Source organism: Trematomus bernacchii, unplaced genomic scaffold, assembly GCF_902827165.1.
Source record: "Trematomus bernacchii unplaced genomic scaffold, fTreBer1.1, whole genome shotgun sequence".
NCBI lineage: Eukaryota > Metazoa > Chordata > Actinopteri > Perciformes > Nototheniidae > Trematomus > Trematomus bernacchii.
The window spans coordinates 255095-275186 of NW_022987881.1; the positions used below are offsets into that span (position 1 = coordinate 255095).

General features: G+C 40.8%; 3 protein-coding genes across 3 annotated transcripts; 2 read left to right on the forward strand and 1 right to left on the reverse strand.

Annotated features, from left to right (window-relative positions):
• Positions 1–5242: 5242 nt before the first annotated feature.
• Positions 5243–8338, reverse strand: LOC117469685. Its single transcript, XM_034114146.1, has 2 exons — positions 7909–8338; positions 5243–5925 (listed from the first exon to the last, which is right to left on the reverse strand). The coding sequence occupies exons 1-2, from the start codon at positions 7940–7942 to the stop codon at positions 5357–5359; spliced, it is 603 nt and encodes a 200-aa protein (XP_033970037.1). The 5' UTR covers positions 7943–8338; the 3' UTR covers positions 5243–5356.
• Positions 8339–9272: 934 nt separating this feature from the next.
• On the forward strand, positions 9273–14044 carry LOC117469682 (tripartite motif-containing protein 16-like). The gene is made up of 2 exons (XM_034114144.1): positions 9273–10527; positions 13038–14044. The coding sequence occupies exons 1-2, from the start codon at positions 9392–9394 to the stop codon at positions 13552–13554; spliced, it is 1653 nt and encodes a 550-aa protein (XP_033970035.1). The 5' UTR covers positions 9273–9391; the 3' UTR covers positions 13555–14044.
• Positions 14045–15785: 1741 nt separating this feature from the next.
• Positions 15786–18287, forward strand: LOC117469679 (tripartite motif-containing protein 16-like). The gene has a single exon (XM_034114141.1). It carries the CDS (start codon positions 16015–16017, stop codon positions 17671–17673), a length of 1659 nt encoding a protein of 552 aa, XP_033970032.1. The 5' UTR covers positions 15786–16014; the 3' UTR covers positions 17674–18287.
• The last annotated feature ends 1805 nt before the right edge of the window (positions 18288–20092 follow it).

Here is a 20092-nt window from a genome sequence, read left to right on the forward strand (position 1 = left end):
GTGTTTTTATTTGTATTAAATCCAGATAGGATTGTTTATTTATTCATATTTCCAACCACAGATTTTGGAGCCCTTGATGGTCTAATAATAATAATAATAATAATAATAATAATAGGTAATAATAAAATAGCCTGCTCTATTCCGTATTACAATGTCCCTTGTAATGCTGCCTTCAAGGACTCCCTAACATTGTAGGTCAAGAGGACTTCAGTCACCACACATTGAGACTCTTGGTCAAAACAACATGTCATGTATTGTGCAATAAGTAGGTTTAGCTGAACTCAATTAATAATGACATCCAGCGTATCTCCTTCAGTCATTGATAACATTATTTCCATCTCATTCAAGAAATGTAATTGTCATCTGTTAACAGTGGCGGCGCCAGAGTATTTTTGTTGGGTAATCTATGGTAGGACTAACCCATACAGTGGTGGGGCTCAAGTCAGTATTTGCAATGTAATTACATACACGCTATATCGCCCCCCTTGACAGTGAAACGCCACACTTGAGGTTTAGATTATTTCCCTGTGTCAATCAAAATGGAACTGTATGAAATAAAAAGGCACATTTGTCTTGTAGTAAATAAAAAGGGATCACTGTGAACGTGACGTATGATAGTACACGTTGAAGATCCAACGGGGATACTGAATGGCGTTTCCGACTGATCTCATCAGTAATGCATGACGCAGACCCAACGTTTCGTTGCTCTGATTGGCTGTAGGTCTGACTCTATTCAAATTGTATTCGGAGGCATTTTGATCTGACCGCGGCCGCGCTGATATTATAATGCCGTGTTCTCAACATTTAGCATTTTGCTTATTATTTAATTTAATTTGCTTACTTTAAAGGAGAGGGGTCATGCTTTTCCGGTTATTACCCGTCCCCTTGTGTGTTATGAAGGTTTTTATGCATGTAAACGGTGTGCAGAGTCAAAACCCTCAAAGTACACCCTATAGCGAGTAAAACTCTAACACAGAAAATACCTCCCCAAAACGCCTCGTTGGAGATACGTCATTGTCCATTTGATTCTTCCGGGTACGGCATGATGTCAACCCGTACCCGGAACGAAATGGACCAATCCGTGGAGCCGTTACGTTACGTCCACGGAGCCGTTACGTTAAGCCCCCACTGATTGGTCCAAATTGACCAATCCACAGACTTCCTCACACACACATCTGTGTGCAGGGAGCAGGCAGCTCAGCTGATTTCTCCTCCCTGGCTGCAGGCTGATAACAGACAGTTGGGATCGCGGCAAAATTCTCTCTGCAGACCCATTCTCTCTGCAGACCCATTCTCTCTGCAGACCCATCCTCTCTGCAGACCCATTCTCTCTGCAGACCCATTCTCTCTGCAGACCCATTCTCTCTGCAGACCCATTCTCACTGCAGACCCATTCTCACAGCGTTTATCAACCTTTTTCTTACTCAATATCAAGCCACACTTATTGTTTTTACTTCGGCTGTGAGTTTGTGTGTGCTCAGGATGAGTTTGGCTGTGTTTCGCTATGTATCCTAAAAAAGGAAACAACACCTCCACGGAGCTCAGCGCGATTCACAACGTCCCGACCAATCAGAGCACACTGTGCTCACAGGGAGGGTGGGGGCTGGAGCTTTTGGAGCTACAACGAGCCGTTAAAGGCAGAGAGTGAAATTCAGTGAATACACGTAGTTTACAGAGATGCTGTATGAGAAACCAATGTGAGTTTGGAAAATTGCACAATATAAATCTATTTTAGTAGACCTCAACAATGGAATTATGATCAGTGGAAATGGCCATGACACCTCTCCTTTAACATAATTTTTCAAGGTGGGGCCGTGGGGCTAAGCCATTTATTGGTATGGCTGTAGCCCACCCCAGCCATACCCTGGCGCCGCCACTGTCTGTTAACCTAGAAGAGAATGAGCTTTGAGAGTTACGGAGTAAACATTGAAACTGTCAGGGTTGAGTGAAGCAGGCAGGACCCAAATGCAGATTACACAGAAAATACCTTTATTTCAAGGTTTACAAGGTGACAAACAGGACACTACCCAGTGAACACAGTCATAGACAAACAAGGAACTAACAATGACAGACAGAAAAACCAGAACTTAAATACACACAAGACTAATCACACAAACAAGACACAGGTGAGGAGGGAGGAGAAAACACAGGGGCACCAGGTGAACACAATCGGGTAATCAGGTAGGAGGGAAAACAGACAGAAAGCAACAGGCAAGACAGGGGGGTGAACACTTTTCAAAATAAAACAGGAAACCAAAGACAGAAAAAGACAAGACAAAACACAACACAGACAGATCGTGACAGAAACAGAATGAGGAAGGTGATGCTGAATCACACAGGAAACCAGAACACTGAGTGACAAACATGAAACAAGCATAAATCATGAGCCGTCTTCATCGTATGTTAATCAGAATCAGAATTCCTTTATTGCATAGTTACAGCAAAGAGACAGTACTGATAAAGACAAAATAAAAATAGTATTTAGTAAAGTGACAGTATTTAGTAAAGTGAGCACACAAATGAAACATTTAAAGGGGACCTATCATGCAAAATGCACTTTGTACGTCTTTTATACATGAATATGTGTCCCCGGTGTTCCAGGGATCTCACCAAGTGTCAGAAAACACAACCCTCTCTATTTTCCTCCATACCAAAATCTCTAAAAAAGGGGCTGCAACGGATCTGATAAAAACTGATCCAGATTTGAACACTTTACTGACGTCAGGACAGTGGCGCTACGGCTATTGGGCCAACTCCACCAATCAGGAGGAGACAACCACGGCCATTGCCGTTCGAAAGCGCTGGAGACGCTGTAGTACATATGCCAGGCCTGTAAGTGGCGCTGTACTCTGCCACAAAAGCAGCGAAGAAGACTTGGTTACCATGGTTACCCTTCTGTTTATTCTCCGCTGTGGCTTTCTTTCTCCCTCCCCGAGGCAAGCGTTTGCTCCCGCTGCAATGCAATCCCTCCCCGTCGAGGCAAGCACTGTAATTCTCTCCGGTTAGTCCACCAGCAGATGACAAACACCCACCTCTACGCCTCTTCCAAGGAACGAGGGGACCGTGCGGCAGAGTTTCAGTTTCAGTTTGTTTCGCCGGTCAAGATGTCCGTTAAAGTTTAAATCTTCCGGACAAAATTAGAAAAGTGCCGGTCAAAGGTCTTCTTTGTTATTTATTGAGCTTTAAAACAAATGAATAACGACTCTATATAATAAAACACGAGGACAGAGATCTCTTTTTCTCCCCCTCTTCTGACAGCCCAGCAGCTGATCAGAGCACGTCTCCCCTCTCCTGCAGGGGGGCGTGGTCAGCAGAATCAGACCCGTAGACAGCAAACAGCACATAGAGCGAAATGAGGCATGGCTAAAATGCATGATCTGTTTGGTATTTTGAAAACAGAAACGTATAAATATACCTTATATAGGTATGGCCCTACAATATATCATTTAAATATAGCATGATAGGTTTCCTTTAAATCAAGTATAAAAAAGGTATGTAGCAGCATTATAAAATAATAAGTGGAACAAGTAGAAAGTAATGAAGTAGCTGCAGAATGATAATACTCCCTAGTATAAAAGTATATATTGCACAGTTTTATTTTACAACATTGTTGTTACAGGTGTTGTTGGATCTGTGTTGGGTAGTGTTATATTAATTACACTTTGACAGGTATTTATAGGTTAAGATAGCCAGCAGCAGGACATCAAGTTATTACAATTAGCTCTACATTTACTAACTGTGATAAAACACATCAATAATCATTATAGTTACCCAGTAACTCAATATATATCTATATATATATATATATATATATCTATATATATATATATATATACGATTCTGAAAAGGGCCATTATACATAAGGAGTGCTTTTACTTTTGGTACTCTAATATTTTGATACCAATGCTTTTGTACTTTTACTTGTAATACAGTATGTTTACACCTTAGTATTTCTACTTTTGCTTTAGTAGAATATCTGAGTACTTCTTACATCACTGCTACCATGAGTGAGGACAAGAAATATTTTACAGCTGAAGACTGTTTTCAAATGTAGAGCAGGTTGTAAGCGAGGCTCCGTTTGTAAATGAGGAAACAGTTCAGAGTGTCAGCGCTGCTCCTCCTCCTGGAATGAATCAGATACGCCCTCCCTCTTCTTCCTGGGTTGCAGTCGAATAGTCCATTTAGCTTAGGAACCTTCCTAACGGAGTGAAATGACCCGGAAGTCCCTCAGTGGCAGCCATGATAAGAGCCGTTGGAATTCTCTAAATGAAAGGAAAGGAGGTTTCAAACTTCCTTTATAACCTCCTTTAGTTTAGGAACCACTGGACCTCCCTTTACGAAAGGAGAGGAGAAAATGCTGCCCCACAATGCCTTGCAGCCGCAGCATTTGCCGTCACACAACATTCGGCCGTTTACGGAAACAACCGATTATGACCGATAAATGATATCATGAAAGTTACGGTGCTTATTAACCTGTTGACCCCCGAGCCTGTTTTCCAGGTATCAGGCTCGAAAATGACATTCCCAGAACAAATGACCATAACTACACTTCTAAAATGGGTAAATTAATAATCTTTTTTCTCAAAGTAATGATAAACCTGTGAGTTGGATGTAGAAAAGTCAGAATCAATATAGATGTTTTTTATTTTTAAAGAAAATTCAGATTGAACATAGTAAAAAACTGTAAATTATAGTGTCCGTCCAAAAATTATTTTTTACTTATAGTGAAAACTACCCTTGGATGATGGTAAGGTAGACTAAAAGCTTTAGGAATCCAAAGTACAACATATAATAAGTACCCTGTATCAAGATTGAGGCAAAACAAGTGAAAATTGACCTTTTTAGAGATATTTAGGGAAAAAAAGTCCAGGCGGACTAAGCTTTGGGCACATTTGGGCACGTCTGGTTCCATCAGTGCCATTTGACCTTTTTCAGGTACCAGACAGTAAAAATCATTTTATAATATTGAATCATCACTATAGGTATTCATTACATAAAAAAAAGAAAAAAAAAAAAAAAAAAAAAAAAAAAAATTGTAAAATGATTGTAAAATTTAAAAAATAAATAAAATATTTAAGTGTGTGTGTGGGGTGTGTGTGTGTGTGGGGGGTGTGTGTGTGGTGGTGGTGTGTGTGTGGAGTGTGTGTGTGGGGGGGGTGTGTGTGTGTGTGGGTGTGTGGGAAGTTCCCTCTTTGCAGGAGATGCATGTTTACTTGCACAATAAAAATTAGGAAACATAGGAAACATTTGACTCCAACTGGAGCAGATTTATTTAAAAAAAGTTAGCAACACACTACACAATAACACCACACTTTAGGTAAAAACTTTATACAAACCAACCCTGAATGTTATGGTATTATTCCAGTAAGTCATGCCATGCCCTGAAACAGTTCTTTTTGGGAGTGAAGCACAGAGGGACCTGACACTTCCTGCAGTACACAGGTGTCTTCACCCTTCTGCTGCCAGCATCAGAGCACTTCCTGCAGTACCTCCTGACCGTGGTGGCATCTTCCCCATAATGCTCGGGCATGCATGTCAGTGATGGTGGGGGGGTTGGTGGGCGGGGTGGTGCTGCTGCAGGGACTCCAGAAAACTCAACCATTTCTTTAGCAAGCTGCTCCCTGAAGGACTTCTGTGTGAGTGGCTTCTCCCTGGCGGGGTCACCCCTCCTCTTGTGCAGCTCCTTGTGGAGAAGGAAGCTGTTCACCACGGAAATGTCCATAAAATGGTAAAAAAAAGTATTGTACCATTTCATCGTTTTGTGACGAACACTGTAGTATCCAATCAAAGCGTCGGACACATCCACACCGCCCATGCTTCTGTTGTAGTCCACCACAGCGTCAGGAACGGTAACATTCTTAGTCTGCCACACACCACGCTCTTTCACGTTCCGCCTGACAGTCTGTCCACTGAAGGCTGCATGCACTGTGAAAACAAATGTGGAAAAAACAAATAGATGAATTCACTACAACAACAGCAGAACATCAATTTTGAGTGTGTGAAATAACAGTATATCACTCAAAATGTATACCATGTAAATTATGTGAGACGGGGGAACAGATTATATCAATATAATCTGTTCAATATTTAATATTAATATTCCGTCCGTCATATATTTATATATGTATGTGTATATTTTATATATATAGATTTATATATGTATATTTTATATATATATATATGTATGTGTATATTTTATATATATATATATTTGTATATTTTATATATTTATGTATTTGTATCAGTGTTGTAGTCAAGTCACCAATTCACGAGTCCAAGTCACTCTCGAGTCACCACTCTTCGAGTCCGAGTCCAAGTCCGAGTCACCAAGGGAGAGTCGTAGTCGAGTCTGAGTCCAAGTCCGAGTAACCCAAGGAGTGTCCGAGTCGAGTCCGTGTCCGAGTCATCATTACCTGTGTTCGAGTCCGAGTCCAAGTCCGAGTCACCCAAGGAGTGTCCGAGTCGAGTCCGAGTCCGAGTCATCATTACCTGTGTTCGAGTCCGAGTCCAAGTCCGAGTCACCCAAGGAGTGTCCAAGTCGAGTCCGAGTCCGAGTCATCATTACCTGTGTTCGAGTCCGAGTCCAAGTCCGAGTCACCTAAGAAGAGTCCAAGTCAAGTCCGAGTCACAAGTCTTCATGTATTAATCTTCGTGAATATATGTGTTGTAATGTAGCTGCTCCTCTACATTGCTTTTATCCTGTCATGTTATACTAATCTGTCTATTGAACTGCTGTGACGCCAGTTTGGCTACAATTCTTGTAACAGGTGCTATACAAATATAAAGCTTATTACTAATATTAATATTATTATTATTATTGTAAATGACCCATAATATGTCTAAATATATTTCAAATGAGTTACCTTTTAGAGAAGTGATTATATTTGTAATCCAATATTTTCCTATGGTAACGTTTTCGTTTTGCACTTTTATTTTGATAGTAATAAGATCGGGACTCTTATTTTGAAGGAACTTTTACCGGTTAAATCGGTTTACCGATAAAGATTGAGCCCCAGAAAGCACATGGCTACTTAGCATGCAAAATGATGTCATTCTGCATGTTAAGTAGCCATGTGCTTTCGTGTTATCGGCTGAATCTTTATTTATTGATTAGATCACGTTACTCTGATGATAGTGTTCTATCATCCTATATGTCTGAACTAGATCCTTAGAGTAATGTGTTACGGAGCCTTCTCTTCTCTTCAATATTTTTTCCACATAACGAGCATTTTGCGCTGCTCTTTTCCAATGTGAAAGCAGAATGTGTGAAAGCATACAGCACGATGCGGGGTGTGTCTCTAGACATCTTTAGACTGGAATAGCGGGGCCCAGTAGTGAACTCGCCTCGCAGGTGCACACGCAGGGATAGAGGACATCAGACTCCAGAGAAAACTTGCTCGAGTCCGAGTCCAAGTCGGAGCATCAATGTACGAGTCCGAGTCCGAGTCATCGTGGGGGGGAACATTCACGAGTCCAAGTCCAAGTCATCGCGCGAGAATTGACGAGTCCAAGTCCGAGTCGCGTCAATCAATGCGCGAGTCCGAGTCGAGTCACGAGTCCCGAAAATCGGCAGTCGAGTCCGAGTCCAGGACTCGAGTACTCCATCTCTGATTTGTATATTTGATATATATATATATAATACCGTGTTAAATTCAACATGTATATTTTCTACTGTCTTGTTTATTTCTAGTCTTTGAACAATAAACGGCATCCATTTTATTTGTTTGTTGTTGAGTGTGTGTGAAATAACATTATATCACAAGATGGATGCCGTTGTGTTATTGTTACATGTGTGAAATTACTATAGACGAATACTCTAACACCAAATAAATAACTAAAAGATAAAAACAGATGAATACTCTTACACCAAATAAATAAGTAATAGATACAAACAGAGAGATTACATACCTTTCCGTTGGTGGAACTTCATAATCGGAGTCATTACTGTCCCCTTGATGCGTGACAAGATCACTATCTTCCGACGGAGAGTCCTCAAATACCAGTTCCAATGCCTCCTGGATGGACAATAAAGTCTTCTTTCTGGCTGCCATTGTTCAAATGAAGAAAGAAAACAAATCCTGCTGTTTCGCTGCTAATCCTGCTGTCTCGCTGTGCCGCTGATCTGCCGTTCTCTGCGCTCCTCTCAATGTGGTTCTGCTGCGTCAAAAACGTAGCAGGACTGTGGGTAAGCAGCATATACTGGCCTGATGTACACTTACGCAGGACCCTATCTCTGGAACCCATTGGTCGATTTGCGTGATTTACACCTTTTTTGAATCGTTAGAGCCAATAGAATCGAGTGGCAGTTGGAAAATACGTAAATACTTTACGGCGGGGGAGGGGGAGCTATGCGTAAACTGCATGTCCAGCAGCTGAAGCCACCGACTCCTAATCTTTGTACCTACTTTTCTGCCATGAATGAAAGGATTGATTATCAGGAACAATTCTAAAGTGACTAAGAGACATTGGATTAACCTTGAGCAGCGTTTTTATTCCGTTGAACACAACCTTTGATCACAAAAGAGCCAAGGTAAGACCTAATTATTGTCATGGATTTGAAAACTGATGTTGTTTATTTGCTATGTTCTGGCTGCTAGCTCAGTGAATTCTTGCCTGCAGTGATGGGGTGTATACCCATGGAATCTGTGGAATCTCAGCTTTCAGTTGATGTGTTGTTTGTGCAGAAAATATTAATTATAAATGATCGTTTTTGTGAGTTATGAGCAGAAATAGCATTAGTCCGTCTTTGCTAAGGGCTCATTGAAAGGCTTCTTGTGGGAATTTATTTTTCAATTTTTGAAAAAAAGATGTGTGTGTCAGTTAGCTGAATTTTTTCCCGTCAGCTGGTTGTGGAACATTAATAGTTTCATAAATGACACTTCAGAGATCACACTGGTGGTAAAATATGTCGCATTTTCGGACCCGCCGAAGGGTCCGTGGGGTTTAACAGGCTAATATATCATTTTCCAATCACTTGTATATAGACTCTTATTGCACTATTTCACTATTTTACTATTTATTTTTTATTTTTCGTATTTACTTGCAGTATTTTATCTGTTTTTCTGTTTTATTGTGTTGCTCTGTTGGAGGAGCCTGTGACCTAAGATTTCCATCGTCATAACTACACTGTAGCTATGCACGTATGACTAATAAAAGCCTTGAACCTCCTGGAATGAATCAGATAAGCCCTCCCTCTTCTTCCTGCTCTCAGACACAGCCAGCTCCACTCTGTATTTCCTGGTTTCTCCCCTTTAGATACACAATGAGGAGGATGGGTGTAACCAACATGCAGGGAAAGTCCAAGAGCCATATTCACTGCACACACACATGCTGTTCAGATCACAGCTCACACTAGTTTCAGCTCAGACGCTCGCTGCTACTTAGAGGTGAAATGGCACAGAAAGGAGTTCAGCTGGACCGGGAAACCTTCTCTTGTTCGATCTGTCTGGATCTACTGAAGGATCCGGTGACTATTCCCTGTGGACACAGCTACTGCATGAAGTGTATTAAACACCACTGGGATGGAGAGCTAATCCACAGCTGCCCTCAGTGTAGGCAGAGCTTCACACCGAGGCCTGTCCTGCTGAAAAGCACCATGTTAGCAGCTTTAGTGGAGGAGCTGAAGAAGACTGGACTCCAAGCTGCTCCTGCTGATCACTGCTATGCTGGAGCTGAAGATGTGGCCTGTGATGTCTGCACTGGGAGGAAACTGAGAGCCTGTAAGTCCTGTCTGCAGTGTTTGGCCTCTTATTGTGACAAACACCTCCAGCCTCATTATGACGCAACTCCATTAAAAAAACACAAGCTGGTGGAGCCCTCCAAGAAGCTCCAGGAGAACATCTGCTCTCGTCACGACGAGGTGATGAAGATGTTCTGCCGCACTGATCAGCAGTGTATCTGTTATCTCTGCTCTGTGGACGAACATAAGGGCCACAACACAGTGTCAGCTGCAGCAGAAAGGACTAAGAGGCAGAGAGAGCTGGAGGGGAGTCGACAAAACATCCAGCAGAGAATCCAGGACAGAGAGAAGGAGGTGAAGCTGCTTCAGCAGGAGGTGGAGGCCGTCAATGGCTCTGCTGATAAAGCAGTGGAGGACAGTGAGAAGACGTTCACTGAGCTGATTCGTCTCATGGAGAAAAGAAGCTCTGATGTGAAGCAGCAGGTCAGATCCCAGCAGAAGAGTGAAGTGAGTCGAGTCAAAGAGCTTCAGGAGAAGCTGGAGCAGGAGATCTCTGAGCTGAAGAGGAGAGACGCTGAGCTGAAGCTGCTGTCTCACACAGAGGATCACAACCAGTTTCTGCACAGCTACCCCTCACTGTCAGCCCTCAGTGAACCTACACACTCTTCCAGCATCAACATCCGTCCTCTGCGCTACTTTAAGGACGTGAAGGCGGCCCTGTCAGCAGTCAGAGTCAAACTACAGGACGTCCTGAGAGAGGAATGGACAAACGTCTCATCGTCTGAAGTGGATGTTTTGCTGTCAGCAGCAGAGCCCACCACCAGAGCTGGGTTCTTAAAATATTCACAGCAGAGATGGAGTACTCGAGACCTGGACTCGGACTCGAGTCGGACTCGAGTGCCGATTTTCGGGATTCCTGACTCGACTCGGACTCGCACACTATTTGACGCGGACTCGACTCGGACTCGTGAATTCTCGCGCACGATGACTCGGACTCGGACTCGTGAATTTTTAACCCAATATGATTCGGACTCGTGAATTTTTCACCCACGATGACTCAGACTCGACTTGTACATTGACGTTTTGACTTGAGCAAGTTTTGTCTGGAGTCTGGATGTACTCTGTCCCGACATTGGGAAAGAGCAGCTCAAAATGCTCGTTATGTGGAAAAAAGATTGAAGAGAAGGCTCCATAAGACATTACTCTAAGGATGGAGTTCAGACATATAGGCTGTCTTGAACACTATCATCAGAGTAATGTGATCTAATAAAGATTCAGCCGATAACACAAAAGCACATGGCTACTTAACACGTAGAAAGTCGTCATTTTGCATTTTCTGGGGCTTAATCTTTATTGATAGAATTTAAACATTCACTATAATAATTGTAGCATCCCCGGCTGAATGATGGTCAGACTCTCTAACTAATGGTATCTGTTTATTGCACACCCTTGCTTTTATACAATCATTACCAACGTAAGAGCTTGTGCCCTTATCAACCAGGTGCTAAAAACCGAATGCAACTATTTAGTATATGTTAATGTATTCGTCATCTATCCGTCATTATACGTATGTGTGTTTACACCATGGTTTACACCATAGATATATATAAACACTAGATGGCTCAAGGGGGAGTCGCCAGCGGAGCTCACCGGCGGCCATCTTGCCACAGTCAACAACTACTGCTACAGCTGTTGTAAGGTGAGTGATCTGCACAAAAATACTCTTAACTCGCTGAAATCTTGTCTGATTTACAAACGGTTTGGTTTATTATAAACGTTATTAGCATGGCTATGATACAGGAGACAACAAGACATGTTGAAAAAAAAAAGTTCATGATTATAATTATAAGTATGCAGTATCATAACTACATCTTTGATGTTTATAACAAACCAAACCGTTAGAAAATTGGTTGAAAATTGAGCAATCTACGGTTATTTCAATAGTGCACCATAGACATAATGTTATGAATGAGCGAGCTGCCTGTGGCAAGATGGCCGCCATGTGGCAACGTCGGTCTCCATTGGCCAGCAGCGCAGGTGAGTCATCTAGTGTTTATATAGAGAGGCGAAGTCCCTCCCCTTCCGGTGGGACTCATGGGACCTTATTTCGGAAAAAGTTTGTATTGAAGTCAATGGAGAGAGAAAGATTATCTTTTGATCCCGTTTGAATTGCGCCACGAATTACACATATGATGTTTGTCAATCTTAAAAAATCATTTCCATGTCAAAAAAGTCACAGTTTGTCGTAAAACTGTTGAAATATAAGACTATGAAAAATAGGCAACTAGAAAGACTACAAATCCCAGAATCCCGGTCTGGCTCTTAGGAACCGACTAACTCCCCTTGTGTGTATGTACAGCTCTCAACATGCCCAGACTTGGAGTGATTTCCACCTCTTTTAATACTTTCCGCCTCATTCTGAAAGAAAGAAGTGAAATGTGCCAACGTGACGGCCGTCTTGGTGTGTGGTGCGAGACGGGAGATGTAGTTCATTGAGCGGTTTCACACAAAAAAAAGTGTTACTTCACAGTTTTACGACACATTTTTATTTTTTTGACTTGCAAAATTATCTTTTAAATTGACAAACATCATATGTGTAATTCGTGGCACAATTCAAACGGGATCGAAGGATAATCTTTCTCTCTCCATTGACTTCAATGCATAACTTTTCCGAAATAAGGTCCCATGGAGCTCCCCCGGAAGGGGAGGGACTTCGCCTCTCTATATATCTATGGTTTACACTGCTCCGTTGTCCATTGACTTCCGGTAAAAGTTCCTTCAAAAATAAGAGTCCCGATCTTATTACTATCAAAATAAAAGTGCAAAATTAAAACTTTACCAAAAGAAAATATTGGCATACAAATATAATCACTTCTCTAAAAGGTAACTCATTTTAAATATAGTTAGACATATTAAAGGCAATTTACAATAATACAAATAATGATAATTATAATAATAATATTAATATTATTAATAAGCTTTATATTTGTATAGCACTTTTTATACAAGAATTGTAGCCAAACTGGCTTCACAGCAGTTCAATAGACACATTAGTATACATTGACAGGATAAAAGCAATGTAGAGGAGCTATAGCTACATTTCAACACATATATCCATGAAGATTAATACATGAAGACTTGTGACTCGGACTTGACTTGGATTCTTCTTGGGTGACTCTGACTTGGACTCGGACTCGAACACAGGTAATGATGACTCGGACTCCACTCGGAAACTCTTTGGGTGACTCGGACATGGACTCGGACTCGACTCCGCTTGGACTTGGACTCGAAAAGTGGGGACGCGAGAATTACTTGGAATCGTGAATTGGTGACTTGACTACAACACTGATTCTCAGAGAATCACACTGGATCCAAACACAGCATACACACAGCTGGTATTATCTGAGGGGAGCAGAAAAGCAACATACATGGGACCACAGTCTTATTCTAATCACCCAGACAGATTCACTGTATATTCTCAGGTCCTGAGTAGAGAGAGTCTGACTGGACGTTGTTACTGGGAGGTGGAGTGGAGAGGGGGAGGAGTTTTTGTAGCAGTCGCATACAAGAATATCAGCAGAGCAGGGGGGAATGAATGTAAATTTGGATTCAATGACAAATCTTGGTCCTTAGATTGTAAACAAAACAGTTATACATTTCTTTACAACAATATCCGCACTCCCGTCTCAGGTCCTCTGTCCTCCAGAGTAGGAGTGTACCTGGATCACAGAGCAGGTATTCTGTCCTTCTACAGCATCTCTGAAACCATGACTCTCCTCCACAGAGTGCAGACCACATTCACTCAGCCGCTACATGCTGGACTTTGTCTTTATTATGATTATGGAGACACAGCTGAGTTTTGTAAACTGAAATAGCCTGAAGTCATTTGAGGAACTCTTCTACTTCTTAAACTCATTGTGTGTCCATCATTGTTGCTGAGAGCTGATTGTTCATGTCTTCACTGCACAGAGATCAGCTGTCAATCAAACATTATGGGATGTGCTTTAACATCTTCTCGTGAGTTGTTCTGTAGATGTTGGAGTTTCTTTAGGTGGCGCTCCTTCCTGTGTCTGTTTAGCCATGGAGGCTGTCACTGCTCAGGAGGATTTCTGTTAACCTCAACTCATATTTCTCTGCATGGAAATGTAAACTTTGCTCTAAATATGTGTTGAATATCGATATTGATGTATTTGTATGTTGTTGTTTCTCTTGTAAAGCACGAGTCTTTAGAGAGAAAGCACCAGAGCTTCTTTCATTGTAGATATTTTATTCTAAAGGTGTTTTATGTTTGACTTAGTCTCAAAGTGTTGAATGCATTAATGAAAGTTTGAAGAAGGAAATAAAACACATTAAAAGAAAAGTGATGAAAAAGAAAAGCTAACAGGTTGAGTTTGTAATAAATTGTGTTTCTATTTTCAACATGTGAGATGAGTGCCACATTAACATGTCTGTACAAAATAACATGTTTCTTGTTAATAAAAGAAGTAAGAGGACAAAAGTGAAAATCTCAATCTTTTGTTTTTTTAATTCTAAAAATATCTCTAAATTATTTTTCTGAAACAAAGAAATATAACATAAAATATCCAGATGCCAGAAAAATGCCATTAAATGTGTTTTTATTTGTATTAAATCCAGATAGGATTGTTCATTTATTCATATTTCCAACCACAGACTGGAGCACTTAATGGTCTAATAATAATAATAATAATAATAATAATAATAATAATAATAATAATAATAATAATAATAATAAAAGGTAATAATAAAATAGCCTGCTCTAGTCCCTATTACAATGTCCCTTGTCATGCTGCCTTCAATGACTCCCTAACATTGTAGGTCAAGAGGACTTCAGTCACCACACATTGAGACTCTTGGTCAAAACAACATGTCATGTATTGTGCAATAAGTAGGTTTAGCTGAACTCAATTAATAATGACATCCAGTGCATCTCCTTCAGTCATTGATAACATTATTTCCATCTCATTCAAGAAATGTAATTGTCCTCTGTTAACCTAGGAGAGGATGAGCTTTGAGAGTTAAACAGTACACTCTGAAACAGAATGAGGAAGGTGATGCTGAATCACACAGGAAACCAGAACACTGAGTGACAAACATGAAACAAGCAGAAATCATGAGCCGTCTTCATCGTATGTTAATCAGAATCAGAATTCCTTTATTGCATAGTTACAGCAAAGAGACAGTACTGATAAAGACAAAAACAGTATTTAGTAAAGTGACAGTATTTAGTAAAGTGAGCACACAAATGAAACATTTCAATCAAGTATAAAAAAGGTATGTAGCAGCATTATAAAATAATCAGTGAAACAAGTAGAAAGTAATGAAGTAGCTGCAGAATGACAATAGTCCCTAGTATAAAAGTATATATTGCACAGTTTTATGTTACAACATTGTTGTTACAGGTGTTTAGGGATCTATGTTGGGTAGTGTTATATTAATTACACTTTGACAGATATTTATAGGTTAAGATAGACAGCAGCAGGACATCAAGTTATTACAATGAGCTCTACATTTACTAACTGTGATAAAACACATCAATAATCATTATAGTAACCCAGAAACTCAATATATATATATATATATATATATATTTATATACGATTCTGAAAAGGGATACATAAGGAGTACTTTTACTTTTGGTAATCTAAGTATATTTTGATACCAATGCTTTTGAACTTTTACTTGTAACACAGTATTTTTACACCTTAGTATTTCTACTTTTGCTTTAGCAGAATATCTGAGTACTTCTTACACCACTGCTACCATGAGTGAGGACGAGACATATTTGACAGCTGAAGACTGTTTTCAAATATAGAGCAGGTTGTCAGCGAGCCTCCGTTTGTAAATGAGGAAACAGTTCAGAGAGTCAGCGATGCCTCTTCCTGGAATAAATCAGATAAGCCCTCCCTCTTCTTCATGCTCTCAGACCGTTTCTCAATGTCGAGTATACCTGCTGCAGAGCCACTATTTCAAGTATACTACGTCATCGAGTGGCGCCGAAGGACTGTTTAAATGCATGTTAAATGCCCGGCATTCGGCGCCACTCGATGACGTAGTATACTTGAAATAGTGACTCTGCAGCAGGTGTACTCGACATTGAGAAACGGCCACAGACACAGCCAGCTCCACTCTGTATTTCCTGGTTCCTCCCCTTTAGATACACACTGAGGAGGATGGGTGTAACCAACATGTGGGTAAAGCACAAGAGCTGATAGGCCAAATTCACTGCACACACACATCCTGTTCAGATCACAGCTCACACTAGTTTCAGTTCTCAGGAAGTGAAACTCAGACACTCGCTGCTACTGAGAGGTGAAATGGCGCAAAAAGGAGTTCAGCTGGACCGGGAAACCTTCTCTTGTTCGATCTGTCTGGATCTACTGAAGGATCCGGTCACTATTCCCTGTGGACACAGCTACTGCATGGACTGTATTAAACACCACTGGGATGGAGAGCTAATCCACAGCTGCCCTCAGTGTAGAAGGAGCTTCACACCGAGGCCTGTCCTGCTGAAAAACACCATGTTAGCAGCTTTAGTGGAGAAGATGAAGAAGACTGGACTCCAAGCTGCTCCTGCTGATCACTGCTATGCTGGAGCTGAAGATGTGGCCTGTGATGTCTGCACTGGGAGAAAACTGAGAGCCTGTAAGTCCTGCCTCGTGTGTTTGGCCTCTTATTGTGACAAACACCTCCAGGGTCATTATGACGTAGGTCCATTAAAAAAACACAAGCTGGTGGAGCCCTCCAAGAAGCTCCAGGAGAACATCTGCTCTCGTCACGACGAGGTGATAAAGATGTTCTGCCGCACTGATCAGCAGTGTATCTGTTATATCTGCAATATGGATGACCATAAGGGCCACGACACAGTGTCAGCTGCAGCAGAGAGGACTGAGAGGCAGAGGGAGCTGGAGGGGAGTCGACAAAACATCCAGCAGAGAATCCAGGACAGAGAGAAGGAGGTGAAGCTGCTTCAGCAGGAGGTGGAGGCCGTCAATGGCTCTGCTGATAAAGCAGTGGAGGACAGTGAGAAGATGTTTACTGAGCTGATCCGTCTCATGGAGAAAAGAAGCTCTGATGTGAAGCAGCAGGTCAGATCCCAGCAGAAGAGAGAAGTGAGTCGAGTCAAAGAGCTTCAGGAGAAGCTGGAGCAGGAGATCTCTGAGTTGAAGAGGAGAGACGCTGAGCTGAAGCTGCTGTCTCACACAGAGGATCACAACCAGTTTCTGCACAGCTACCCCTCACTGTCAGCCCTCAGTGAACCTACATACTCATCCAGCATCAACATCCGTCCTCTGCGCTACTTTGAGGACGTGGCGGCGGCCCTGTCAGCAGTCAGAGTCAAACTACAGGACGTCCTGAGAGAGGAATGGACAAACATCTCATCGTCTGAAGTGGATGTTTTACTGTCAGCAGCAGAGCCCACCACCAGAGCTGGGTTCTTACAATATTCACAGAGAATCACACTGGATCCAAACACAGCAAACACATATCTGTTATTATCTGAGGGGAGCAGAAAAGCAACATTCATGAAACAATATCAGTCTTATTCCAGTCACCTAGACAGATTCACTGCATGGCCTCAGGTCCTGAGTAGAGAGAGTCTGACTGGACGTTGTTACTGGGAGGTGGAGCGGAGAGAGCAAGGAGTTCGTGTTGCATTCACATACAAGAATATCAGCCGAGCAGGGGTGGGGACTGAATGTAAATTTGGATACAATGACAAATCTTGGTCTTTAGATTGTAACCAAAACAGTTATTCATTTCTTTACAACAGTATCATCACTCCCGTCTCAGGTCCTCAGTCCTCCAGAGTAGGAGTGTACCTGGATCAAAGAGCAGGTATTCTGTCCTTCTACAGCATCGTCTCTGAAACCATGACTCTCCTCCACAGAAGCCAGACCACATTCACTCAGCCGCTACATGCTGGACTTTGGCTTTATTATGGAGCCACAGCTGAGTTGTGTAAACTGAAATAGCCTGAAGTCATTTGAGGAACTCTTCTACTTCTTAAACTCATTGTGTGTCCATCATTGTTGCTGAGAGCTGATTGTTCATGTCTTCACTGCACAGAGATCAGCTGTCAATCAAACATTATGGGATGTGCTTTAACATCTTCTCGTGAGTTGTTCTGTAGATGTTGGAGTTTCTTTAGGCGGCGCTCCTTCCTGTGTCTGTTTAGCCATGGAGGCTGTCACTGCTCAGGAGGATTTCTGTTAACCTCAACTCATACTTCTCTGCATGGAAATGTAAACTTTGCTCTAAATATGTGTTGAATATCGATATTGATGTATTCGTATGTTGTTGTTTCTCTTGTAAAGCACGAGTCTTTAGAGAGAAAGCACCAGAGCTTCTTTCATTGTAGATATTTTATTCTAAAGGTCTTTTATGTTTGACTTAGTCTCAAAGTGTTGAATGCATAGATGAAAGTTTGAAGAAGGAAATAAAACACATTCAAAGAAAAGTGATAAAAAAGAAAAGCTAACAGGTTGAGTTTGTAATAAATTGTGTTTCTATTTTCAACATGTGAGATGAGTGCCACATTAACATGTCTGTACAAAATAACATGTTTCTTGTTAATAAAAGAAGTAAGAGGACAAAAGTGAAAATCTCAGTCTTTTGTTTTTTTAATTATTAAAATATCTCTAAATTATTTTTCTGAAACAAAGAAATATAACATAAAATATCCAGATGCCAGAAAAAATGCCATTAAATGTGTTTTTATTTGTATTAAATCCAGATAGGATTGTTCATTTATTCATATTTCCAACCACACATTTTGGAACACTTGATGGTCTAATAATAATAATAATAATAATAATAATAATAATAATAATAATAATAATAATAATAATAATGTAATAATAATAATAATAATAATAATAATAATAATAATAATAATAATAATAATAATAATAGGTAATAATAAAATAGCCTGCTCTAGTCCCTATTACAATGTCCCTTGTCATGCTGCCTTCACTCACTCCCTAACATTGTAGGTCAAGAGGACTTCAGTCACCACACATTGAGACTCTTGTTCAAAACAACATGTCATGTATTGTGAAATAAGTAGGTTTAGCTGAACTCAATTAATAATGACATCCAGTGTATCTCCTTCAGTCATTGATCACATTATTTCCATCTCATTCAAGAAATGTAATTGTCCTCTGTTAACCTAGAAGAGGATGAGCTTTGAGAGTTAAACAGTACACTCTGAAACAGAATGAGGAAGGTGATGCTGAATCACACAGGAAACCAGAACACTGAGTGACAAACATGAAACAAGCAGAAATCATGAGCCGTCTTCATCGTATGTTAATCAGAATCAGAATTCCTTTATTGCATAGTTACAGCAAAGAGACAGTACTGATAAAGACACAATAAAAACAGTATTTAGTAAAGTGACAGTATTTAGTAAAGTGAGCACACAAATGAAACATTTAAATCAAGTATAAAAAAGGTATGTAGCAGCATTATAAAATAATCAGTGAAACAAGTAGAAAGTAATGAAGTAGCTGCAGAATGACAATACTCCCTAGTATAAAAGTATATTTTGCACAGTTTTATGTTACAACATTGTTGTTACAGGTGTTGTGGGATCTGTGTTGGGTAGTGTTATATTAATTACACTTTGACAGGTATTTATAGGTTAAGATAGCCAGCAGCAGGACATCAAGTTATTACAATGAGCTCTACATTTACTAACTGTGATAAAACACATCAATAATCATTATAGTAACCCAGAAACTCAATATATATATAGATATAGATATATCTATATATATATATACAATTCTGAAAAGGGCCATTATACATAAGGAGTGCTTTTACTTTTGGTGCTCTAATATTTTGATACCAATGCTTTTGTACTTTTACTTGTAACACAGTATTTTTACACCTTAGTATTTCTACTTTTGCTTCAGTAGAATATCTGAGTACTTCTTACACCACTGCTACCATGAGTGAGGACAAGAAATATTTTACAGCTGAAGACTGTTTTCAAATGTAGAGCAGGTTGTAAGCGAGGCTCCGTTTGTAAATGAGGAAACAGCTCAGAGAGTCAGCGCTGCCTCTTCCTGGAATGAATCAGATAAGCCCTCCCTCTTCTTCATGCTCTCAGACCGTTTCTCAATGTCGAGTATACCTGCTGCAGAGCCACTATTTCAAGTATACTACGTCATCGAGTGGCCCCGAAGGACTGTTTAAATGCATGTTAAATGCCCGGCATTCGGCGCCACTCGATGACGTAGTATACTTGAAATAGTGGCTCTGCAGCAGGTGTACTCGACATTGAGAAACGGCCACAGACACAGCCAGCTCCACTCTGTATTTCCTGGTTCCTCCCCTTTAGATCCACACTGAGGAGGATGGGTGTAACCAACATGTGGGTAAAGCACA

Coding starts and splice junctions, on each gene's coding strand:
- LOC117469685 (XM_034114146.1), bottom strand. CDS start 7,942: ATGACTCCGATTATGAAGTTCCACCAACGGAAAG. Junction 5,926..7,908: donor GAAGTTCCACCAACGGAAAG/GTATGTAATCTC, acceptor TTGTTTTCACAG/TGCATGCAGCCTTCAGTGGA.
- LOC117469682 (XM_034114144.1), top strand. CDS start 9,392: ATGGCACAGAAAGGAGTTCAGCTGGACCGGGAAACCTTCTCTTGTTCG. Junction 10,528..13,037: donor GGGTTCTTAAAATATTCACA/GCAGAGATGGAG, acceptor TGATTCTCAGAG/AATCACACTGGATCCAAACA.
- LOC117469679 (XM_034114141.1), top strand. CDS start 16,015: ATGGCGCAAAAAGGAGTTCAGCTGGACCGGGAAACCTTCTCTTGTTCG.